The sequence below is a fragment of the Lepisosteus oculatus genome, chromosome 12 (genome assembly GCF_040954835.1).
Source record: "Lepisosteus oculatus isolate fLepOcu1 chromosome 12, fLepOcu1.hap2, whole genome shotgun sequence".
In the NCBI taxonomy this organism is placed as follows: domain Eukaryota; kingdom Metazoa; phylum Chordata; class Actinopteri; order Semionotiformes; family Lepisosteidae; genus Lepisosteus; species Lepisosteus oculatus.
In genome coordinates, this window is record NC_090707.1 from 9,087,963 (window position 1) to 9,114,144 (window position 26,182).

A 26,182-nucleotide genomic window follows, 5' to 3' on the forward strand; every position below is an offset into this window, starting at 1 on the left:
AGCGGGCGAGAAAAAGAGAGTGGGACGGGACTGACCTCCTGCTGCAAGATGTCCAGCACACGCTCCAGGGTGAGCTCCTCGAAGTACAGCCGGTCACACTCGTCGAAGTCTGTGCTCACTGTCTCAGGGTTGTGGTTCACCACCACCGTGCGCCGCCCCAGCTGCCGCAGAGTCCGGATGCTGGAGACTGCACACCAGTCAAACTCCACACTGCTCCCTGCAGGGACAAGCAGGAGATATGCACACCAGTCAAACTCCACACTGCTTCCTTTAGGAATAAGCAGGAGAAAATGCACACCAGTCAAACTCCACACTGCCTCCTTTAGGAATAAGCGGGAGAAATGCACACCAGTCAAACTCCACACTGCTTCCTTTAGGAATAAGCAGGAGAAATGCACACCGGTCAGGCTCCACAATGCTTCCACACTGTTGTTTTACAGTAATCCTGTCCAGCTAATATTTACCTGCTTTACTTTTATTGCTCATTCCATTAATTTCTTCCTTCTGCTACCTGTTGACCTCTCAATGTGGTGTTTGAAACCAACAGAATAAAGCAGTGAAAGCAATGTGCATCACTAGGCCTGTATACTGAATTCATTTCACAAAAATGAAAGACAAAAACTCAGAACTATTTAGCTGAGGTATAATTTGAGAAAAGGTGAAAGCTGAGCAATGTGAATGAAATCAAATGAAGTGAAAGTGCTCAGCATTAAGTTAAGCGCATCTCACCAATGTGATAGGGCCCACAGCCAAGCACCATCACCCCCTGATCAGTGAAGTCCAGGTCATGTTCCTAATGGGGAGACACAACACAGGAGAATCAGTGGCAGGAGCTGTGCTAAATTAGCTTGTTGACAGTGGAGATGGGAAAGGGTGTGTGTCATGGGACATATTAATCTGCCCCTTCCACGTCCGGTAATCTGCATCCAGTAAGAGGAACTAGAACAACCAGAACCTACTGTGTGTCTCTTAATCAACACCATGTAAGAGTGGACACAGTCAATGGTATTCCATTAAATCTTAAAAAGCATAGTATTACTTCCAATTTAAACAGCAAACTCCCACAGGGCTCTGAGATCAGGACATGTCAAAGAAACTGAGCTGTGCCCAGAGTACAGAGCTATAACTGCAGGCTGAGGTCAAGTATATTATTTCTTTGCTCAATTCTGAACAGACTCTCACTCATAAAAAAATAGACAGTACCCATTTGTGCAGCTGGGTATTTACTGGAGTAAAATGAACTGAAGTACCTACAGCAGCTCAGAGGTAGAACAGCCAACAGCCTATCTGGGACTTGAACCTACTGCACCACCTTACAGTACAGATACCAGGAGCCTAACCACAGCTCCACATCACTGCCTGATATCACCAATAATGAAGACATTTTACTTTATTCTGTGCATTATCAACATAAATTATGTTTAAAAAAAGAAGCTACCATCTTGCTTGTCAGGCTACCTGTTGCCCATTGTTATGACAACTTCATGGAGTAGCTTCCTGGCAGGTTCTGGAAAGAAAGCTTTGGCAGGACTCACCTGGCCATGATAAGTGCAGTACAGGTAGTTGGTCACAGCAGGGTACTCAGCAGCAAGGGTGTCAATCTGATAACAGGAAAAGGAAAACTAAATTTCACCAACAAAAAGCTGAGGTCACAACTAGACATGTGATACACACTGAAACGTCCCACCAAAAAAATATTGCAAGAAAGATCTAAACTCAAGCCAGGGGCTGTAACCTTGTCCTCAATATGCAAAGACAGAAACAGTGAGGAATCCTGGTTCGGAAAGATTTATGCGTCACATGTGAGGAGATGGCATGGTTCAGACAAGATGGAAGCTACATGAACTACATTCCCCAGAAAGGAGTAAGGAATGACATGCCGGCCTCAGATCACCTGGACAACTGGTCAGAAGACAGTTTAAGGAAAAAAGGGAAGCCGAGACCAACGTTGTTCCCCATCTTCTGTCTGGAGACAGAAGCCAGATCCATCGTAGCGCGTGGCACAGTGGGAGAAGTAGCAATCGAGAGAGGGACCGAAGGACAGAGCTGTGGAAATGATTGTGAGTTTCGGGTTTTGTAGTGAATTCCTGTAGACAGAGTCTAGGGGAAGGCAGTGAGCAGCCTAGCCTCTTGGCAGTGTGTGTAGTGAGGGATGCTGAAACGTCTAGTTCAGACGCTCAGAATGGAGCTTAGGACTTTGTCTGGCATTTTAAGTTTTTGGAGCTTCTGTGCATTGTATAAAGAAGAGCACTGCTTTTTCACTCTGCAGCTACTGGACTTCATTCTTGCCTATTGAAAAAAAAAAAGATGTGTTACAGTACACTGCCCCCAGGTATGATACAAATACCAGCCCAAGCTCTCAGCCACCTGTTTGACCCAGGGCCTGATGTTCTTGCTGAGTCTCAAGTCTCTGGCCTCAGTCTCTGTAACTCCCAGGATCCGGCCAAGCTGTCGATCAGAGAACCCATCTTGCTTGGCCTTATGCAACAAATCTTCTGGCACAGTGGAGCTGGACAAGGGAGACAAAATAACCGGGAGGAATCTTTACAATATCTGGGGGACACCATCATCTATAAGACATGGGAACCGAAACCTTTTTTGAAAAAGTCTGCAAGGTTTTTAATTTCACTTAACTATTGAAGGTCTATGCAGAACTAAATCCAAACTGCCACGTGCCTTCAAATTCTCTCTTCAGTTTTCTAATAAGTTTGGGGTAAGATTTTAACGTTTTCAAGATTGTGAAGATTGTGCACTTTCATTAATAAACAATGTTGTTTAAATTAAACTATAAGGTTCCTGCAGTCACATCAAGAGCATTTGTAGGATGTGGTAGTTTGGAGGTCTTAGAAACAGCAGCCTTCCATATGAGTTTTGCTTTGAATCATTTAGATACTTGGCGCCCATATAAAGTGTAATTTCAATTATTTCTGGTAGACCCAAAACTCCAAATACTCCCACTGTCCAAGTGCAATGAGATTATTTTTAAATACTTTAAAACAGAAATCACAGATTCCATACCATTTCTACATTCTGACAGTTGAGAGATGCAATGGCTGTTTGTCTCTCTGGCTGAGAGCACAGCAGTTTGTTTAGTATTTCTTACCAGTCGCAGATGAGAGATAAAAGGCAGATATCAGCAGAGGGCAAAAGAAAAAAAAAAACAGAAAGAGGCTCGTTTTCTCATCTAATTGATATGCTTAAAGCATGTCCCAGACTCCACTGCCTCCTGTATCCTCCACACGGCCGAGATTCCCTCATTACGCCGAAATCCCTGCTATCATTTATTATTAAACACCGGCGAGAGGAGGGAGGAGATGTTACAACAACCTCTATACACAAAAAGGAAAGACATGAATTTTCATTCTTTGGATATATATATACTGTATGTATTTCTAAAGTAAGTTCTAGGAGTTTTTTTTTTGGTGGAGGCACCGCAGTGAGGGAGAGGGAGTCGAAGAGGAAAGCTTCTGCTGTGGGAAGGGAGACTAATCTCTCTTCAATCCCTCACCTCCCTGGGGGAGATGCCTGCAACCACCATGCTGGCTCACTTGCAGTTGTGAGGCACGTGTACCTGCTAGACAACCGCCCCTGCACTGGTGGACGGGTCGGAGAAAGACTGTCCTCACTGGGAACACTGGTGGCCCACGGGGATACCACGCCATAACCTCAGATCAGTAGGCATTGAAAGAGACTGGCGTGACACGTAAGTGTTGACAAGGAAATAAATCAAAAAGTTATCCGTATCCTATAAGCTAAACAGAAAGACATCCATTTTTACATTACTATTTGGCGACGTATGAGAAGTAATAGTAACAGTATTGGCTGTCTGCAAAATTCAATAAAGAAAGTTTATTGTGGTTGAAGTTTCCCTCTCGTTTATCCACAAATACAGTACACAACTGCAGGCCTGCTAAAACAAATGGAAGCCTCTACATCAACTATATATCATGAGGCACTCAGGATGAAGGAAGTTTGAAGAATAGACAGGTAAAATGAAACAGTATAATTTCATTTCTAATTAAACAAGGCTCGAATCAGTTTACTGCAATGTCGCCCTAGGTTTTCAGTATGACAGGCATAAGGATTGTATGTGTACCCAGGCTCACAGAGTGCAGCTCCCTTTGAGATTTTTCCTACTTACACACATTTATTCACTGCATCAGAGGATGCAAGCCACTCGAGGGCTGTTCCCTACCCAGAGCGGCATTTATAACCCAAATGTCAGCCAAACCACACAGCTTAAAATAAAAGAGTGGAGGGGGGCTGGAAACAGATGCTCCTTAATTAATGCAGGTAGGGGACAGGGTCAGGACAGAGATGGTAAATCTTAGTTTAGCCACCAAGTAGTATGTGATACCAAGGTCTGCACTCTCGTCTCTCTTCAAAAGGCAGACATTTATCTTTAAAGTCCCAAGAGTAGGCGAGAGCCCATAAGGATTTGACCCATCACCGGCTTATCATGCAGGGTAAAAACATGACTTACTGTCCTATCAGCCGCTATCTACACTTCCTGCCTTTCTCACGGGTCTCCCTGCCTAGTGCCGTGCACGGCCTGGCTTGCTTGCTTTCAGAAATGTGACAGGTCCAGGCTTCAAGGCAGATGGGGGCAGTACCAGCTCCGCTCGCCGCAGCGCACCGCGCGTGAGTCACATGTGACTGGGCCTGCGCTTGGCTCTGTGTCACTGGTGCGCTACTGTGAAGTCTGCTATTGCCCCCAGCACCCAGCGGGCACGAAGCCTTGATGGGTATGCTGCTCAGGGCAGCTTCCACGGAGGGCATCGCGGTCTCAGCCATGTCGCATCGCGCTACCTTCATATCAGCCCTGACTGCATCCGAGTAGCTTAGTCATGCTTCCATACTGCTTCTGAGAGTCAAGATGAGCCGCTGGCCTGTCACTAGGAACGTACACTTGGATTTCAGAGTGCAGGACAGATCTATATCGCTTAACTTTCCCCAGGTTTTCTCGACCGCTCGTGTAAAATACTTACGATGCTTTAGGAGTGTGGAAGGGCGTGACTGTACAGTACCCGAGAATTCTGTTTCTCACTAACCGTCTCAAGACGTGAGACCGAAAGTCAACCCACACCAGACACGACTCCAAAATGCGTTCCTTTTTGACACAGCCTGTTAGATGCGCAGGCCCAGCAACCACATTGCTTAATTTTAGATGACCACCAAGAGCTCTCACCCTGCTCTGCAGATACATTTTTCACTTCAATAATCACTTCAATATTTTTGGAGAACTAAATAAAGCAAATCACTGTTAATAGCTCATGGTATTTTTTTCTAATAGATAGATACTTTATTGATCCCGTGAGGGAAATTGCAGTGCAACTGCAATAATGATATAACAGTGCAGTAATGATATAACAGGTTTTGGTTAAATGTGATTTAAATGTAACAGTACATTAATTCCTTGAATTTCTACACATAGGAGGGGTCTCACTGGATTCACCATCACTGAAGTGTAGCACCCACCAAGGTGATGCACAGCAGCCATTGTGCAAGAGCAGCCCAGCTATACTATTCCACAATTGCATTGCCCTCTAATCCTCTACATCTGAGAACTGAATTTTATGCTGAGGTGTGTTAAAAAGCATTTAACCTTGCATTAAATTGGTAAATTCGTTATTTTCCATTTGCACTAGGGAAAAGGATAGCGACAGCTTCTGTAGTAGCAAATCGAATATTTCGCAAAACCATGTTACTTTTATATTCGTCACTCACTTCACATGCTTCCAGTACGGATATATCTTTACTGCTCTCTTTCTTAAAGAAAGTGTTTCTGTGAAACAAGGAGCCCAGGAAATGCAGGTGAATGGACCATTTCTTGACTACTACATTTTAAATGTCCTAATTTGATGGTTATCCTTATCTACTGTTTACTGTTTTTTATAGTGGAATTGGAAAGACACACCTCTTTTTTACTGATAGTTTCTTAAAGAGAAGTACAGTATTTTTAGCCATTTGCGTTTCATGTCTGAAGAAAACATGGATTTCTGGAAGAGTTTAATGACCTATGATGTTTACAGTTCCTGCCAAAAATAATTTCCAATATTAATAGTTATAGGTATTTCTTATCAACAGTTGAAATTAAACTCTCAAAAAAAAATGAAAAGAAGCTTAAATCTTTTCAATAGATGAGGATATTGTCAGAGTAAAGCCTCAGAAAAAGAAGCCATGGTATGACAGTATTTCAAAATTCATACCCCCTTATTATTTAAGAGTAAGTATGGAAGCAGGTGTGCTTGGCCTAGCGATCAATGAAAGATAACAGTTCACAGTGAGCTCTATAAAAAAACCTTACAGGATTCCTGCCTGGAAAAGATAATAGCCTTGTGCTGCTAGTTCACATCTTTTCAAGTCAAGTTGCCTTGTTCTTTAATTAACTTCATTTTTAAAAGGCATTGTGCTTCCTTTGTCTGAGCCTATTAGCTCCATGTTCTGCTAAATCTTTGCTTCAAAATGCCTTTGTTCATTTTGTCTTGGTGAATTTTTAATTTCCTTTGATTTTTGTGTTTCGTTCTAAAAGGAAAGGAATAGAAGTGAAACTTCTTCACTGTGGTGCAGTGCCATCTTCTGTTTCTGCCACTGTACTACAACAATGGTAAGCAAATGAAGCCCTCAAATTTCAAGTTATGTTAGGTGCATATATACATATTTCTCTGCCAAAATGTAAACTTATTCAATGTGATGTTAAAAAGCAACAGTGCCGTACGCTTATATCCAGACCATACAGAGAGCTCACCCTAAATGCTGTGTGAACAAGCAGCTGGCACTGAAATTTTAACAAATTTTACGAAAAACCCTGCAGGATTTTGAGGTCAAAATACTTACTGATTCCTGCAAACATCCTAGAAGATCACTTTTGGAGTGCCCACAGAAAAGATTCCTGTGGCCAAAATAAAGGAGACCTGCAGAGAAGTCCTGTCAGGCAGACATGTTGAGTGTTGTCTCTCACCTGGTGAACTGGCCCAGATGTTTCTCCAGCTCAGTGATGTGACGCAGTTTGTGTAAAAACCACTTGTCAATGGCTGTCAGTTTGTGAATTTCATCCACTGTCACCCCATTGCAGAGAGCCTGACACAGATAAGTGGGGGAGAAGAAAGAATAGTGAGCTGACCATCCTACACAGTGTGTGGGGCAAGTTTACCTGTGAATGTGGGAACAGAATTTGAGAAAATGTACCAACGAAGACTTGGTAACTCCAGACAAATGGATACTGTAGGAATACCACACTCCACAATGTGAAAAAAAATAGATTTTCTATACTACAAATGGCATCTTCTTTTAAATCTAAAATAAATTCCACTTGGGTCCTCTGTTTTGTGTTCTACTGTTGACTCTGACTGCACTGGACTGACTTTGTCAATGCTTTTGAGGATTTTACAAAATTGAATCAGCTGCCCTTGTAGTCTTTTTGTTCGGGTCTAAAAATGGTTCAGTTCGTTTTGCTTTTCAGTGCAGGACATTCCCTTAAGCTTTGAAACGTATCTAGTTACTGTTCTCTGAAATACCTTTCTTGGAACTCGGTGACCAAATTGTACACAGTATTGTAAATGAGGTCATTCAAATTCTACTTTTTGAAATTTGTGCTGCACTTGTACCTAAGGAATTTTGAGCATTTTCACAGTATGCCTTCTAATGTAACTCATAACCAGTAGTCGGTGAAATTCTAGATCCAGGAAACAATATCATATTGCAGTCCATTACAAGGCTAACCTTGAAGGTTATTGATGTCTCTGAGCTTTATGTGATTTGGCCCATTACTTCTAAATAAATCTGCCAGCATCAATAAATTAATTCCACACATGAAACATTCTCTTTTCAAAGGGTCAGTGAAAAAATAAAGGAAAGGTATTTTCAAGGAGAGTGAAAACACTATTGAAGTTGTACCCTCAGCATCTACAGTCTTGTTCTGAAGCTCCCAAAAAAGTTTTTAAAAGGACATAGACACATTAATATACATAGAAAGGCACATTCCAAACCACTGCAGAACAGAGGGAGAGGAATCAGTTTTAAGTCAGACAAAAATACAGTGTCCTCCAGAGGTATTGGGACAGAAGTCAGAATTGTTATTTTTGATTTACTGTATAGTCAAGCAATTTGTATTTGCTTGAGATTTTTCATAATGTTAACATGAATGATCTGTATAACATAACATATTACAATAAGTACAATATAACATATTGCAATTTGCTGTGTATTACAAATATTAAACAAATATTTTATGGGCAGTTGAGACCAAGACAAGCATTTACCAAAGTAATTAAATGTTTGAAGTGTGAAAAGGCAACCAAAGACTGACTTTTACATTCTGAAATGTGCCCCAATACTTTTGGTCGCTTGAAATCACTGGATTGAAAGCAAGTATGATTTTGTTCTAATATGAGCATGAGTTTTCATGGAATCACCCAGAACAGCATCGTACTTAATCACAAATACAAACTGGCTTGACTTTATCTCAAAAAAACTTTTTTACATTTGCTGTAAATTCCAAGAAATGAATACGAAGATTAAAAACAGAAATTTCCAGAAAATGTGACACGCAGTCTTTGAATACTTTACCAATTTACTCCAAACCCACACCAAATGGACCAGAAGGAGTAAAACTAATTGATACTGGATAGTGCCGTTTGCTAGAAGAAAGGCATTCACATGAGAGTGGAAAGCTTCATCATAAATGAAGATTTTGGTCTTTCTTTCTTACATATAGTGTCATGAAATGATTGGTATTGCAATGGGCCCTGAGAAGGATGTGGTCACAAGAAATGAAACTTCACTTCTTCAGGAAGAAGCACAGCCAGGAACGGGACAGAGCTACAAGGTCGATCAGTCGAGCTCTTCTCTCTAAGATCACGGTTGTGGCCATGGCTGTCTCAGTACCTTTGCCAGGGAGAAGATGCGAGTGCTGGAGGGCACGGCCCAGTCCTGCTGCAGGTCCTGATGCTCAGTCCAGGCCTTCTTCATCGGCAGCCGGGGCACGAAGCCATCCACAGAGGGGTGGCACATCCGCAGGGCCTTCTGGATACTCTCCTCGAAGGTGCGCCCTATGGCCATGACCTGGGGGGACACAACAATGCCGTTACTCAGTAACGCTACTACAGGCGCCTAGGAGATGGACATCGGAGATCCTTTCAAAGAATCAGAAGGAGAAACAGACGTTTTCATTATTACAATTCTCCTGGTACGGATGATTTCATAGCTGAGCTCCTCCACATGAAATAAAAGTGCATGCAATATACCAAACTAAACTTTATTGCATTTGACATTTTATTGCACTATGGGATTAAATACATACTCTGCTATTTTACTCACATTCACTCTATATCTGCCATTCCTGAGACCTGAAACAGTTTCAAGGTGAGGGTGTTCGCACTTATCGATACGAGCGCATGTCGGGCATGCGCGCGGTCCCCGGCATGTGTCTGCATGGGCGAGCGGGCTCACCTCGCCCACACTCTTCATGGCACTGCCAATCTCTCGAGACATGCCCTGGAAGCGGTCCAGGTCCCAGCGAGGGATCTTGGTGACGATGTAGTCCAGGCTGGGCTCAAAACAGGCTGTGGTTTTCCCCGACATGGCGTTCTTGATCTCTGGAAGCGGAATGCCAAGCGCCAACTTAGCAGCGACAAATGCCAGGGGGTAGCTGGTGGGAAAAACAACAGGATTGGAAAATTATGATTATACCGGGGTCTGGAGGCTGCAAACTAAACTCTACTTTCAAATAAAAAAACAAAAAATACAAGCTACAAAGAGAAATGTGCAGAATACATGAAAAAGCTCTTACTGCAATGGGAACCCATTCAAATAATTCTTACTGCCTGTCACAAATTGCCCAATGTATTATAATTTCTATTTGGATTTAAATCTAACCATTGGATTCTTCTATCAGACAGCTGCTGTAGCACTGTCTCTGCTTCTGCAAGTATGGATACCTGGTCTATTCTTACCCTGCGCAGTGAACCTAGCTAGCCTGCGGACGTTACTCATAAAACACAAAGGCTCTCATCCCAATCTCTTGTGAATGTTAAATTGAAGGTACCTGGTCACAGTGCAAACCGTTCTTTTTAAGTTTATAACTTTAGAGGTTTGGGTTTAGCTTTTATCTTGATCTGCTCCTCCCATCTTAAAACGTGAGCTGCGATCTCATCATGGAGGCCGATGTACAGGGCCATGTGTCTCACCCTGTAGCTTTGGAGGCCAGAGCGGAGCTGCGGGACAGCCGGGCGTTAACCTCAATGATGCAGTACTCCAGGGAGGCAGGGTGCAGGGCGTACTGGATGTTGCACTCTCCCACAATCCCCAGGTGCCGCACGACCTTGATGGCGGTCTCCCGCAGCATGTGGTACTCCTCGTTGGACAGGGTCTGGCTGGGGGCCACTACGATGGAGTCGCCTAAGTGGAGAGAAAACTCCCTGCAATTGCACCTTCTCTTTGCAGTATGGTCCTGCATTTCTACACAGACATCTGTTGATCCCTTCTCACGTCAATCAATCAGGTATAAAGATGGCATGATAGGGAATGTGACTCTGGGGATGCATCAGTGCAAATGGGGAATTGGGTGCTTTCTTTTGACAAACGAGCGCTCTGTACCTGTGTGGATACCGAGGGGGTCAAAGTTCTCCATGTTGCACACTGTCACACAGTTATCAGCTACGTCCCTCACCACCTCATATTCCACCTCCTTCCAGCCCAGGAGAGATTTTTCTACCAGGATCTGTCTGCTCAGCGCCAGGGCCTGTGGAGAAATAGCCCAGCCAGTCACATGGGTACAGTAGGCCACCACCCCCAGCCAGTGAAACTGAAGAACGGGTCCAGTTACAGTATCTGCCTGCCATGTGGAAACGACATGGAAGGAACTTTGTCTTATTGTATAATATAGGCAATGATGTCATTTTGAGGACTAAATAAAGCCTTTGATGTGACAATAAAATTAAGTAGACGAGGACCAAGAACATACAATTCAGCCTTTATGCTTGCATGCCTATATTTGATCCATTTCAAGTTTTGCAAGCTGGCACCAAATAGAATAAACTTTATTTTTCAATCTATATCATTGCACATTTACCCATAAGAGACAGTACCTATTAACAAGCTGGAATTTTTTTTATTATTGCTGAATATTAAATAATAAATATTGCTGTTAGTTACTTACAAGGCCCTGCAGCATGCAGAGAAATATTGCAGCTATTGCAGCTGCCAACCTCATAAGCAACAACACCTGGTTTGCTTCCATGAAATGAGACTGCTTGATGACCACAGTTAGCTGCTGTGAGACTCTTGAATTGACTAACTCACTTTCCTGGCAGTCTCCAGGAGCCTCTCCCTGTTGGCACACAGGCCAGAGCCCAGCCCTCCCAGGGCATAGGCAGAGCGCAGCATCACTGGGTACCCAATCTGCTCGGCAGCCTGCAGGGCATCAGCCACCTGCGGGAGGAAACACGAGTCTATCATGCGTGTGTGGACAGCCCTTTTGATCCAGACCATAATTACACAGTGCCCCCCAGTTTGTGTGTTTGTGGCAATCCGAGTGTTACTGTTAAATAAGATGCCTCCAGGCAGAAACATGCAAAGAGCTTCCTGTGCAAAGATTCAAGCATATTAAATATAAAAGGAATTTGGTCCATCCATCCCTTTCAAAACTGTTTTAACCAACACAGGGTCATTGGGGGGAGCTGGAGCCTATCCCAGAAAGCAACAGACACAAGGGCAGAATACACCCTGCATGGAACATCAGTTCATCACAGGGCACACACAAACACAAGCACAAGCACACATTCAGACCTGGGCCAGCTTTCTTAAAAGGCATTCAAACTACCAGTACTGTATGTCTTTGAAATTTGCAGGGAGGAATACCCTGTTCCTCTGAGCTGCTGCAGAGGACTAGACCACAGTTTCACAGCTAGGACAGGGAAAAGGCATGGACAACAGAAACGGGTAGAGCTTGGAGGGATGCAAATCCAGCCTCAACACGCACTTGCTCGGCTTGATAAAGGACAATCGCCTGTTTAAAAACGTCGGGAATACAGTAGAGATTGCACGACTTGCTAGAGTGTGTACTAATTGCAGGACGTCTATTGTGAAAGAAAGTTTATTTTGTTAGGGAAAAAAAGTATGTCTTTGGGCTGACTGTGGGTGGAAAACGGAGCACCCAGAGGAAACCCATGTGAACATGCAAAACCCACGTTCCCGGTCAGGAACTGAATGCAGGGCACTACTGCACGGCAGCAATATTAATCACTGCACCAGCATACCACCTAGAGTTAGGTCCAACATATACACTAGGAAATAAGAGCAGTTTCAAAACGGCTAACTGCAAATAGTCTTATCTAATTCATATTCTTGTCCATAACAGGCTTATACTTATATCTATTATATATTTTACACTTGAACCAAAATATGAACCAGAACAATAATATGGAAATCGACATAAATATTTAAAATTTAGGACAAAATAGGCATTAGTGGAGGTCTCGGGTATTACTTCACAACTCTTTTTTCAGCAGTGCAGTTGATTTGTTATATTTAATTTGTGAATAAGAAGCACCTCTGACGTATCTGAATAACTATTTGTAAGGAATGATCTTAGCAGGTGGGGACCTCAGTAAGAGTAAGCGACAGGAGGGATGAAAAATAATCGGCCTGCCAGAATACTTCATTAAAATTTACAATTCCGTACTGGGAATGTTCAAGAAAGAGAAAGTGGAATGAATAAAAGCATAAAGCCTTGAAATGACTTGAGTAATAGCAAAAACTAATTGGGTAATAAACCCATTTTGAACTGCCCCTACTGCGTGTTCCATACTCAGCACTCAGTTACTAAAATGAGTTATGTACACTAATTTCTCCAATGTAAAGTAATAACCAATGTGTTTTAAAGACAAAAGAAGTCAAGAGCACCAAGCTTCAGCCAAGCTGTTACACCAGTGACACATCTCTTTCTCTCTCATTACAGTTTACACAAGTATGCATCCATAATGAGACAGACTGCTATTGCCTATTAAACTAGTAAAGCATGACATTTCATTATCGGCAGACTCCTGTAAAATAAGGTTTCATCCCCTTTTCAAAAAACTAAATTAATATGAGCAGATAAGGTGTATAACGATCTTGATTTGAGGTGATAACGAGATCTTCACGGCAAAAAATCACCTTTATAACTAGAACACCAAAGAAAAAGAAAGTACGATCATTAAAATAAGAAGCAGTGAAATTTTATCTCTGCCAATAAGGATTTTAGATGTTAGAGCAGAATACTACATTGAAAAAACTTCAGTGACAGTACTTAACTGACTCAAGACCTCTTAAGGGAACTAATATCTGCTATTTCAACAAGACTATGCACAAGGAATTAGTGGTTCAGGTGCGTAGCTGCGTCAGCATGCATAGTCTGCAAAAGAACAAGTAATAGGTTTATTCCATATTGTAAGTCATTAGCTGAGACAGTTTTATTGTCAAAGTCTGTGCAGAGTAGAATTTACTCCTGATTTCCTGAAACTAACTGCAAAAGAAAACTTTTTCAATGGAAATGAACCTTTTTACTGAAACAGTTTTGGATTACATGCGAGACTCTCTAAAAAGAGAAAAGAGAGAAGCATGTAATGCAGTAATTGAAACCGATATTTTGGGCTGGAAGCTATATAAAACCTGTGTACATTTCAGCATTTACTATCTAACCCTTTAACACAAGACTGGGGCCCAGAGCCTCACCGTCTCCACTGCAATGCTGGGGGCAATTTTCTCATTGATCGCCGTCAGCTTGTCTGCAAAGAGCTGACGGTCTTCAGTGGCCATGATGGACTCCACTGGCGTACCGAGGACCTGCACCCCATACTGACGCAGCACCCCACTCTTAAACAGCTCCACCCCTGAGGAAGGTAAACAGGGACATACATGAGCACCCAAGTCCAGTGACCTCAGACGTCAGCACCCGAGAAGAGTCCAGTGTTCACAACACAAACACAGTCTACAGCACATATATTCATGTCTCTCCACCTCAAATCACAAACTAAGTATTGGTCTTTTGAAAGAAACACTTTATAATAGAGAAGCTTGTATCCAATCAGGTGGTTGTCCAAAAACAATACCAAAAGGCCATAACTCTACTATTCTTTGATTTTTCTATACCATAAGAACTGAAAGAAATATGAGGAGGCCATCCTGTCTATCTGGACAATTTGGCAGTAAGTATGTAATTTTTAATACACCTGTGGATAGCCATGAGATTATATTTTTTTGTTCACAGAACATTCCAAATCACCCTGGAGAATGTAGAGAACCCACTTCAAGGGTACAGTACAGCACTCACCAGAAATCACCGCGAGGCCAGACTGCTTTTGGGCTAGGACCTTCAAGCAATGAGCAAACACAGCTGTTCCATAAAGGAAAGAAAAACAGACATAAAGGCCCTTTGTCCGAACTCACCACAGTCAAGAGCTGTCTGGCCACCCATTGACAGGAGGATCCCATCAGGCCGTTCTGCCTTGATGACCTCAGTGACAAACTGTGGGGTGACAGGGAGGAAGTACACAGAGTCTGCCTGCTTGGAGCCCACCTCGTTGGTCTGCACAGAGGCAATGTTGGGGTTCATTAGGACCGTTTTCAGGTTTTCTTCCTACAGCAGGAATTAAAACAGGAAAACAATAAGAAGAAACTCAAATTAGTAACGATGTGTCTGCCACTCTTCTCGGGCTACACATTTCAAGCCGGGCCTGTTGGTAAATGGAAGGAAAAAAAAATCCAAGTAGCAATCTCTGTTTGTTACACTAGCAGTGGTTAAAGAAGATTCCTGCTGTCTGTAGACATCTCTGGTTCAGCGCATTTCAGAAGCAGATGGTCCCTGATGCATCAGCCTCAGAGCTGTGCTGTTTACCTTCATGGCTTTGATTGCCTGGGAGCCGGAGTAATCAAATTCCCCTGCTTGGCCGATAGACAGCCCCCCTGACCCCAACACCAGGACTTTGGACACCTGCAAGGAGAAACACTCAGAATATCACTCACAGCAGCACCAGGGTCCACTGGACCAAACTGCCCCCCTCCCCCTGCATGTGCCGGATATTCAATGCAGAAACAAAACTACTTTACTATTTAATATTGCATGCTTAGTTTCTTAGTTGAACTCCATACAAGTCAGTGCAAATTGCAAAGTTTAATGTATTGTGTACCAGGTACAAATACTGTAACTGCAAAAGCCTGGAGTCTGTAGAACCTGAGACAGAACTGCTATATAATAAGAGCTATTGTGTCCCTCAGACTTCAACTACCCTTTGAGCACTGCAACTCACACACAAAATACAAACATCACAAGTTCCTTCACTTCATTCCATGGTTGAATGGGACTTTTTTTCATGGTCATGATTATTTCTCTATGAGTAACTAAAGGCCAGGAGCTCTTTAAAGACCACAGAAAAGAACGTGACCTTTCCTTAGAATAAACCATTAAAAATGTGATTTTTTTAAAGGGAAGATGAATTGTTCCTCAAAAGACCAGGGCTAATTATTTAACAGTTTCATATTATGTCCTGTCATAAAAGTGAATTTACACAGCCGGATCTTCATTTCGCTAATACGGCAGTAAAAAAAGAAAAGGTCTAAGGTATAGAGAAAATTTCAGGCGTAGATACAAAACTGTACCTGTGCTCGCTTTGGAGGCTGGACTTTTTTGGGCATCACTGACATGATGCTGCTGCCCTTGTCTTTCTTAATCAGGGAGATGAATACATCAAACAGGAACTGCAATGGAAAGCAGACAAATTATTTTTTTATATAAATGCAGAAGAACGTAAATGAATATCTGCAGACACCTATTTTCTTTCTTTCGAGAATATCAGAATGAGTTAATAGTTTGGCACGGTTCTGCAAGTCCATGATAAATAACTCCCATAAAACATATGTGCAGCCTCAAATTAGACCTCACTTGATGGACATAGGGTCTGGTAAGTCTTGCAACCAGAAATCTGAACGCTACTCAAACTAATAGTTCTGTTGCTTCTCCTGTGTAAACACTTACCACTGTAAGATTACAAGTGTTCTTGTAATAATGGACTTGTAATGCTTCAAAACTCTCCACCAGGATGCTAATTTCGGAATCCCTTCAGGTTTCTGAAATGTGTTGTGTGATGTACATGTCCCTCTTTTATGCCACGAACCTTAACATGCCTCCCTCATAAAGCATAGGTTTTTTAGGTTTCAAACTGTTTCGCAGCAATGTGCACTCATCATTCCCAAGTCGCCAGTCTACATCATGCCAGACAATGTTATATACAGGACCTACAGTACCTCAGTGTCAGTGGGGCCCCCTTTTGCCTCAGGGTGGAACTGCGCAGTGAAGATAGGCTTGGTTTCATGCATTATTCCCTGAGAACGACAAGGACAAGACAACAATCCAAACCAACCAGTAAAAACATGGCACTACCCTCTTCCACACTACCTGTATCCCACCGTAGTATTTTAAATGGTTTATGGCTTTGTATAAGGTGTAACTAGGATTTATCTAGCTCGTCTATGCAAGGTCAAAGAAGATCCTGCAGTACCAGAAATGAGTGTAATGTCTTTTGCCTTTAGTATTTATTAAAAAATACTACCCAATTGTGCTACTTTAATCACTGCAGGTACATATAGGGCTTTAAGAAAAAAATCACAGACAGAAGAGTTGCATCTTATTCTCGACAAGCTGGGCTTGGTAGGTCCCCGCTCTGCGCGGAGGGCGACACCAGCTGTACCTCGTTGGTGCCGTCATTGGCGTTGACAAACAGAGGGCGCCAGCCTGGGGGCAGCGACTGGCTATCTATCCCATAGCCGTGGTTCTGAGCCGTGATGAAGGCCTGGCCATTCACCACATTCGTCACTGGCTGATTCTGGCCTCTACAGTGAGAGAGAGGGAGAGGAAAGAAGGAAAGAGAAGGGGACACGGACAAGGAAAAACAGATCGTTTTTTTGGGACAACGCTGTGCTATAACTGCAAGTGCGACTGGCACCATTTCTAGAGCGAGTGTTTCTAGTCATGGGTGATTTAGCAATCGAGACGCTTATCTGGCGTGAACCCGCTGTGCTGAGGGCCATGGCCTGGCCAGAAGGATGAGGTCACTGGGACTGCACCCCTGCCAGGAAGGGCGAGCCCGTATGTCTACCTACCTGGGCGGTTATCCCCTGCTTTTGAACATTCACTACAATCTTCCATAAAGGCAAAGAATAATCAGATGCTGCAACTTTAAGAACGTGGAATTCTGCTCTTCAGTACCCTCTTTGGGCTGGGATATTTGTCTGTCAAGTTCTAAAGCCAGACTCCACCAGTGACATCATAGGCAAGAAAAAGAGCAATTAAAAATAAATCATTTTGGAAAATGAGCCAACAGTTACTCGGGTCTTTAAAGAAAAGGAAGCAAACTACACAGCTGTAAAAGCCTTTGGAAGTTGCCCAATATGTCACAAGGAATCTTGCTCGCTGTGAGAAGAATAGCCCCAGAAGATTACCTGTTTCCCATTGGGAGCTTGTATGACTTTGTACCAGCAGCCAGCGCGGTTATCTGGTTCCCCATGCAGATCCCAAACACAGGCTCCCGACGGTCGCTCTCTAGGACCTGACGACAACACTAATCCCTCAGTGGTGTGACAAGTGAATCATGTTTCATTTCTATCTAGTGAAGAACAGTGGCAGACAAGTGGAATAAGAATTGCAATTTCTCTTTACACATCACCTGTTACGGAACTGTAGGTTTTGATTAACATTTAATTCAATTGCTTTCCAATCCCCGCTCAAGGGATCTCCTTAAGCTCTGTTTTAAAATCACATAAAATTACGACAGTCAGATCTTACTGGATTTAAAGTTCTCTTTAACATACCTGGACCTGTATAAAATGCCATGGTACCCCACCAGAAGACTGCAATGCAAGTGGCGCTGCCATTAGTGGTCACTGGACTAACACTAATTGCTTAATTACAGTGTAAGGATTTGCACTTGGGATTTATTGAGTACAGGGAGTATCACAGAGTTACAGTAGATGTCAGAGTTTGAGTTAGAGCTCTGGAACTGTGTCTGTTTATATTTTAATTTACTGAAACTTTGTTTTGCCAATCAAGCAAATTGTGAGTGACCCTGTACCGTTGAGTTACACATGTGTTGAAGTGAAGTTTTCATGAGTAAAATTAAACACATGAGAGACACACGACACACATGAGAGATGGCATTACAGCAACGCAGAGGGAGACAGCACTTACAAAAGGAGCTACCTGAGCTACCTACCCCAAAAGATCTTTCACAGGAGGTAGAGCAAAACAGAAACTCTGTGGCTATTGAGCACAAAATATGGGCACCCCTTGCAAAAAGTTATACTGTATCTCTGGGACTAACTCTCTTAGACAATCCTAATGTGCAACCCTCCCCCCATGTTAAGCAGTGCTACACGGGCAAGTACCTTGCGGAGATTGTCAATAAGAGTCCTGGCCAGGGCAGGGTTCCCAGGGCCATTTGAGATGAACAGCCCATCATACTCCAAACCCAGCAGCTCCTGATCCCATGGTACCAAATGTACCTCAGCCCCATGCTGCAGAGAGACACCAAAGACACAATATTAGTGCACCGCTGCAATGGTAAATGAGAGATGGCATTACAGCACTGCAGAAGGAGACAGCACTTACAAAGGGAGAATCAGGCAAAGCCTTCACTCATTTAAGCCTCTGGAAGTGCCAGAGGACTATGGACCTCATCTGTTCTTACGAGGTTAAATGGAATCGCAGTTTAATTTCCAAGCAATCATCTTGCAGTTTTCAGTAGGTTTCATGTCACTTTTACGAAATACAAAAAAAAAACACAAAAAACTGTCTGCAAGCATATTCTCAAGTTCTTTACCCCAGGGTGCAAGCTGATCCGGAGAAAGTCTGTTGGCAGATGGTCTGGATAATAACTTTCCCCTAAGAATCCCAAGAGGGAAACTACTGTATAAATAATCTAGCAACCTCACCTTCACAAGAAGTCGGATGATGTTGTGCTTGATCCCACAATCGACTGCAACAACCTTAATGGGATTTCCTTTCCCAAATACCTTTTCCTCCTATATATTGAGGGGAAGAGTCATCAAATCATCACGCACTATGAAAAAATATTTAATACTTAAGTGCTGTTACTCCTCAACAACCCAAATGCATGATTCCTAAGAAAGCTTTCCTGTTGTACTTCTAGCACTAAAAATAATAAAGCTGTTCAAAATGGTTGAAAGATTTTTTTTTTCATTTTCTCATTTGTCAGCAGTATTAAACTGGAGTATGTATACAGTATAATGTGTGGTTGCTTCAAAGGACTTTGAGCAACACGCCACTCTCTGATGTTGAACTACGCCTTCCTTAATCTGGTGTGAGCTTCATGCATGAGGCAATGATGCATCTAGAAGCCAAATCTGGACAAATGTATTGTATTTGTCCACAGACCTCACTCAAAAATTGACTGAAAGGCATACTTTAAAGCAGGTACATAATTATCCAGTATGTAAGTGGCTTTGGTGATACACACACCAACTGGCAGGAACACTCAAACACAGGGGATGACAGAATAGGTTGGTTTACTCAAAGCTAAATAAGCCAAGAACATCAATGATCCCCATCTATGAATTGGCTACATTACTCTGCTCTCCTCCCCACTGACAGCTGATGTGTGGTGAGCGTTCTGGCGCACTATGGATGCCATCGCATCATCCAGGTGGAGCTGCACATTGCTGGTGGTGGAGGGGATCCCCATTACCTGTAAAGCGCTTTGAGTGGAGTGTCCTGAAAAGCGCTTTATAAGTGTAAGCAATTATTATTATTATTATTATTATTATTATTATTATTATCATCACAGAGTTTATTTGGTTCTTTAAACAAAGACTAGGCTGTTGCCACAATAACAAGACTGAGCCCACAGCCTCCAGACTATTACCTTTGTAGACACCTCAGCTACCAGATTTCGATGATTTGGGTCCAAAAATTTCATTGGCTGCCCTTCAAATTCAATTTTTCCCAAAACCGTACCCTGAAAAATGACAATGAAACCAAAGAAAACCTTCAGAAAAAAGGAAACTATCTTGTTTTTAAAGAATTCATGCTAAAGCTTTTTTTTCCAAGAGAGGAAAAACACCCAGAAGAAGGAACGTTTCTGTAAATATACTTTGTTAGCTGAAACTGTCAAAAACATAGCCTTATCTTATTCACCTTATCTCTGATAATTTTAGTCAGCATCCTCGTGTCCACTCCATACAAAGCTGGGACCTTTAGAGACAGAATTATTGCGGGTTACAAACACTAAATATTCACAGTCAAACAGGTGGGTAAGGTGAAATTAAGACATTGAAATTTAAAGTGTTAGTTCGTTCTGTAAGAACACCTGTATTTTGTCCTCTGCATATTCACTTTACATTAGCGTAATACCATACACTGTATACATTACATTTGTCAGCCACATCCAATTCACCTTACCAGACTTTAATAAATACATTACATTATAATGTATCTGACTGACACTTTCATCCAAAGCATCTTATTAATTGACCATATTTTTCCAAAAAAATATTAAACCGTTTTATAAACACAAACATGAATCCAAAGTACACAGCTGGGTATGCTGTAGCAATCGAGGCAAAGCATCCTGCTCAAGGGTACAGCAGCACCCAGGGATTTGAAATCACAAGCCCTGATCTGGAGTCTCTGTTCCACACCACCAAACCTTGCTTGGGGAACAACAAGGAGTTGCCAGTCTGAGAGGAAATATCTGATGTCTCTGATGTCATATGTACAGCAAACATATGCTTTATAATGCAACCCACATACTGAGCTATAGAAGTATGGAAAGAGTTTCAGGAGTCAGGAAACTGCCCAGCCATGCTGTTGGTGCCGAAACCCTGGCTTCTTTGAAGAAACTGTTGGATGAGATCCTTGGATCAATTAACATTTCTTGTGTTCTTACTGGTTGGGACACTACACAGGGAGCAATGTTTAGCACAAAGGGTGTCTGAAATAAGCTATCCAGCTATGATGCTGAAGTTGACATCCTCGCTTCGTTCAACCAATGCCTAGATGAGATCTTCAAATTAAATCGTTTGGCTTAGCAGCCAAATGACCTAGACAGGCTGAACGACACTCTCCTGTTTTGTTCATTCTTCCTAAGTTCTTATTTATTTACCACCAGGAGCTCGTTGGGCAACTGTAAATAATGGCACACACAGAGAAAAGGTGATGAAAGGCTGCCCTTGTCTCTGGCAGTTTCTAGTCGACATCTCTATGGCGCTTCACTTGTCTTTGATATGTAGGCCAACCAAAAACCGCTTCCAAGCCATTTCTTTGACTCCTTAAGCCATTCACCTGTTTCTGTGGAGCTCTACTTAATAAACCAAATAAAACACTTAACAGATTTACCTCCCTTGACTTTGTCTACTTTGTCACTTTGCTATACTTTATCTTACAGAATACACATATACCCTCTACATTAAAACCACAAATATATACCAGCATTAAAGTTCACACTAATACTGAATAAAATAGCAAATGCTAGATTACTGTACCTTCTCCTCCTGCAGCCACTGTGCCAATGACTTTACCGAGTTCCAGTGACTGTACTCATGACTATAGTCCTGCACCAGTAACCCCGATACCTGCAAAAGCAGAAGATCACCAAGACTCAACACTCTGCATTAATTAATTCACAATTAAACAGCACATTTCAGCAAATCTAGCACATTAGTATAACCCAAAATTTACAGAAACCTCCAAGATTGCCGTTAACACTCACCAAATGTTCTTAAATCCAACACTCTCAAAATCTCAATCCAACACTCTCTTCATCTCAAGATCTTCAACATTTTCTCAAAAGGTTCAAAGGGGAACTGCAGTCCCAATTTCTCAGACCGGCTGTTAAATCTCGGTAACAAAATGAATTCATTGACATTTTAAAAAAATATGACAAATTTCAGATTAAACACATCATGAACTTTGCTAATGTACTGTAAGTCGCCATGTTGTCGCAAGCTCGCATTCGAGTTCCCATGAATTGCGACGGGATGCGGCCCTTCCTGCTCACTGGTCACCATAACGACTAATGGAATGTGATGTATGAGTGAATAAATACAGGCGCAGCAGACACTTTACCGCAGAAATTTCAATGTTCAAATGTGATCTGCATCCAGAGTTAACAAGTACTCTAAGTAGTATTTGTCGGCAAAACTGTCCCGAAATTGAAAGCAATATTGCCATTGGATTAAAAGAGATATATTCACAAACATGCTCGTTTACAATGTAATAGGGCCAGAACACGTCACCTGATGTTTTGTTGCCCCATTCTGAATCATGCAATGGCACTGTACATACGTGGAAAATTCCTCTATTTTGTGATGTACAGTAAATTGGAGGTTAGTGTGCACATTTGACTTTTATTGTGGTTTAAAATCTACTCATCAATGCTGATTCTTTCTAACCCAAAATATAAAAATAGCATTGTAGTTCCCCTTTAAATCTTATGATAGATTGTAGAGAGGAGAGAGAGAATGGGGTCACTACTTGGTGAAGGTTTTAAAAATTGGATTGCTCTTTATTTGTTTGTTATGTTGGACTGTTTTCTCCCCAAACAATTAAAAAATAATTATTCACATAATTATTAAATACTCTGTGAATAAAGAACTCTATTCACGAATACTATTTAAATACTGTATCTATACAGTAAAACCTCAATATTCATGTGTTCTACATTTGAGAATTCACCTATTTCTGAGAAATTGTTAGTGACCACTTTATCCATATTCACTAACCAAAACTGTGAATATTGAGAATAGATTCATATAATGGGTAATGGTTTAGTTATTCAGTTATCATTAGTTAGTGAGCTGATTTGTTTGCATGCAATAACTTGAATTATAGGGGGTGAAACAAGGGGGTAAGAAAACTTACTACTTATTCATAGTTCATTTTCATTATAAATACTTACTACTAATACATATACTAACACTACTTCTGGAACAGTTAATTATAACAAAAATATTCCTATGGAAATGCTTGTTTCACAAGCTGCATATTCATGCCTTATTTTTCCCAAAAGATATTAAATCCCATATTTGCAAATTCACCATTCGGGAAGACTTCAATGTACCTAACCCCCATAAATACCAAGGTTTTATTGTACGGAAGTTTACTGTTGATTGTTGAGGCTTACAAACAGAAATACCTGAATGCAATCAGACTCTATGTGCTTCCTGAGCCCCAGCTCATCCAATTCCTCAGTGTTGGGAACTCCGTAGTTGCCCACAATAGGGTAGGTGAGGGTGAGAATCTGGCCCCTGTAGCTGGGGTCTGTCAAAGCCTCAGGGTACCTGCAGCACAGATGGGAAGCAGACCGGTCAAGTGAGGAGGCCAGACAGCAGGCCAGCATCCACTCTGATGGACACACCTTCAATGGCGCTAGCACAGAAGGTCATGCTTACAGACACAATATTGAGACTTTGGCCGTTCTGTTGCACATAGGTTTTTAAATGATGTAAGATCAATACTAAAATGAACTGAACTGACAGCTCAGAATACAGTCTTCAGTGGCTCACAGGTTTAGGACCACAATAGCAAATCCCCCCAGCAAAAAACGAGAGAGGGAGAGGTTTCTGTGCCAGAGAAGCACATGAGCAGAGGGATATGGCCCTCGAGGAAAAATCAGAAAAGACTTTAACCTTCTGCAAATGTGCAAAGCATGGAAGTCCCAGTTGCCCTTGGCACTGTGCTTCTGCAAATGCTATGAGCTATTAGTCTATTAGCCCTTACCCCACCAGTCCAGTATTAAACACCAGCTCTCCAGAGCCTGAATGTGGAGATCCAAAGGAGAAACCTTTCATCCGTGTGCCATCCTCCAGCACCAGGTGTGCCGACTGGGCCTAAGAGACAAAAGGAGAGCAGTTTATTGCCAGTTGAAAACCGCTGTCTTCATTTTGAACTCTGCAAATGAATCAGGGATGAGTAACTGCACATGAACACAATAAACAAACATAACCTACTACGAAAAACTGAAGCTCACCACCATTCCAGGCATTTTTTCAAACCTGCTCTTAGAAGGTAAAATGGCCTTTTCCCTAGCCCTATCCTGTCTTGTATGTTCAATTTCTCACAACAATTAGCACAGAATTTGATAAACAATAAACTAATCTCGGTCACAGTACTGGCTATGTACAATGCTGAAGTAGCACATGTTGTAAAAGCAGCTGAAAGTTCTCCCTTGTGCTTTAAACCAGCTGCACATATCCTATGCAGCTGTGCTGAAACCTCCTTTTAAATCAGTATCTACTGTTCCGACTCCAGTCTTTGCCATTTAGTGATCCATGCACACTCCCTTTCTGGAGGCATAATGATATTGCTGTACTGAATCTTATAAGATACCATAATAATCCCTCACTATACAAACAACTGCAATGTGTTAAGTGCATATACTACAGGATAGTACCTAATGGTGATGCATTTGCTAACAACTGGGAAAACTGGCCCTGGTGCGAGTGTGTGCGTGTCTGCGTCTGCCCTGCGATGGTCTGGTGTCCCATCCAAGGTGTATCCTGCCTTGTGCACACTGCAGGCCAAGATAACCTCCTGCTCCCCCGCGTCCCTGAACTGGATGAAGTGCTTATAAAATTAATTAATGTAACAATGTAACTACGGTAGTGTACCGTAAATGAGCAAGAGTGTTATTGTTTTCCTACATGTTGTTACATTACACATTGGTTAATAAGGATGTGACCCGAATAATTAACCAGGAGTGTTAGTTTCAAGCTCAGGTATCCTTCTCTGCTGTATTAAGGTGAAGCTTGGGTGTTTGAGGGCACATTATTCAGTTGTGGATTCAATCAGAAATTATAACATGGGAAGCAATGGAAATGTAATATTCGTTATACAGGTTTTCACCCTACGAGCAGTTTTTGAGGAATGAATTAAGCTTGTATAACAAAGGATTACTGTAGTTTTTCTTTAAGAACATAAGTAGGTTTATAAACGAGAGAAACCATTTGGCCCACCTAGTTCATTTGGTTTTAAGTAGCAATGATTAATATATACATATTAATATAATTGATCCTGTGATCTCATCCAGCTACATCTTGAAATACGCCACAGTATCGTCTGGGTAGCCAGTTCCACACTCCCACAATGCTCTGTACCAACAGTGCCTCAGACTTCTCAGTTCTAATGTGCTTCCTCTTCATTTCCACTGGGGTCCCAGGTTAACTTGTTTAACAATGTTTTTGATCATTTGGAACACTTGAATCAGATCTCCTCGTCATCGTCTCTCTTTAAAACTCAAAAGATTCATTTTCTGGACAGGGAAGACCTTTGAACTAAGAAATGTATATTGCAGCAATTCTCTGAACAGATTCAAAAACACCAGTAACTTTTTTGTGCTGCTGTGACCAAAAATACTAAATTCCAAATGAGATCTTAGTAGCGTGTTCAATTTTAAGATGACATGCATTGATTTAAAATTCTGCATTTTTAATTATCTTCATATACTCTTTGAGCTTTATTGCTTTTGTAGAGTGGACAATATAAATTATGTCATCATGCACTTATTAATATCATGTCAGTCATTTGCCACATGTGAAGTCTTTCTGAAAGTGTTTGTTGAATATGGGCTTTGTACTTTGGTCTTTATTTTTAAGAGTCAGCAGGACCAATTCAGACAATTTCTTGCTTAGGAATTTGTCTTTTCGCATACCCCAGCTTTTCCCCATGGAGACACAGACAGGGAGAGAAGCTTGGGGTCAGAGCACAGGGTCTGCCATTTATACAGCGCCCCTGGAGCAGTTAGGGTTAAGGGCCTTGCTCAGGGGCCCAATGGAGTAGGGTTCCTCTGCTGGCCACGGGATTTGAACCGGCAACCTTCCAGTCACAGGCGCAGATCCTTAGCCACAGAGCCACCGCTCCAGTAACTGTGTACTCCACCCCAAAATAACTGGCTGTAAAAAGAGGAAGAATAAGAACAGCCAGCCCCACTAATGTCGAACTGATTCCGACTCACGCCATGTGTAAAACACACAAGGGCAGTGGGCAAGCAGCTTCACTGTGCTCCTTACACTGCATACAGAACTCTAACCACACAGCTCTCACCTGCTACAAATGTACTGCAGGGATTAATCCAGGCAGCAGAGCCCTGGAGCACATGTGTGCTTTCAGGTATTCATGAGTTAATTACTGATAAAT

The 26,182-nt window shown here is 42.1% G+C and overlaps 1 protein-coding gene across 2 annotated transcripts in view; it reads right to left on the reverse strand.

Moving 5' to 3' along the window:
• Positions 1-26,182, reverse strand: part of cps1 (carbamoyl-phosphate synthase 1, mitochondrial) — a 61,218-nt gene that overhangs the window by 33,297 nt on the left and 1,739 nt on the right. For both annotated transcript variants that reach the window (XM_015358273.2, XM_015358274.2), the window contains exons 2-25: positions 23,768-23,877; positions 23,184-23,328; positions 21,532-21,621; positions 20,186-20,242; positions 19,914-20,006; positions 18,964-19,053; positions 18,418-18,546; positions 17,476-17,582; positions 16,725-16,866; positions 16,282-16,359; positions 15,637-15,735; positions 14,876-14,971; positions 14,428-14,617; positions 13,714-13,871; positions 11,302-11,430; positions 10,597-10,741; positions 10,188-10,398; positions 9,451-9,649; positions 8,887-9,063; positions 6,962-7,080; positions 2,368-2,509; positions 1,536-1,601; positions 730-793; positions 36-217 (exon numbers count right to left, since the gene is read on the reverse strand). In XM_015358273.2, coding sequence (XP_015213759.2) covers positions 36-217; positions 730-793; positions 1,536-1,601; positions 2,368-2,509; positions 6,962-7,080; positions 8,887-9,063; positions 9,451-9,649; positions 10,188-10,398; positions 10,597-10,741; positions 11,302-11,430; positions 13,714-13,871; positions 14,428-14,617; positions 14,876-14,971; positions 15,637-15,735; positions 16,282-16,359; positions 16,725-16,866; positions 17,476-17,582; positions 18,418-18,546; positions 18,964-19,053; positions 19,914-20,006; positions 20,186-20,242; positions 21,532-21,621; positions 23,184-23,328; positions 23,768-23,877 — 3,018 coding nt within the window. The remainder of the gene's footprint in view (positions 1-35; positions 218-729; positions 794-1,535; positions 1,602-2,367; positions 2,510-6,961; positions 7,081-8,886; positions 9,064-9,450; positions 9,650-10,187; positions 10,399-10,596; positions 10,742-11,301; positions 11,431-13,713; positions 13,872-14,427; positions 14,618-14,875; positions 14,972-15,636; positions 15,736-16,281; positions 16,360-16,724; positions 16,867-17,475; positions 17,583-18,417; positions 18,547-18,963; positions 19,054-19,913; positions 20,007-20,185; positions 20,243-21,531; positions 21,622-23,183; positions 23,329-23,767; positions 23,878-26,182) is intronic.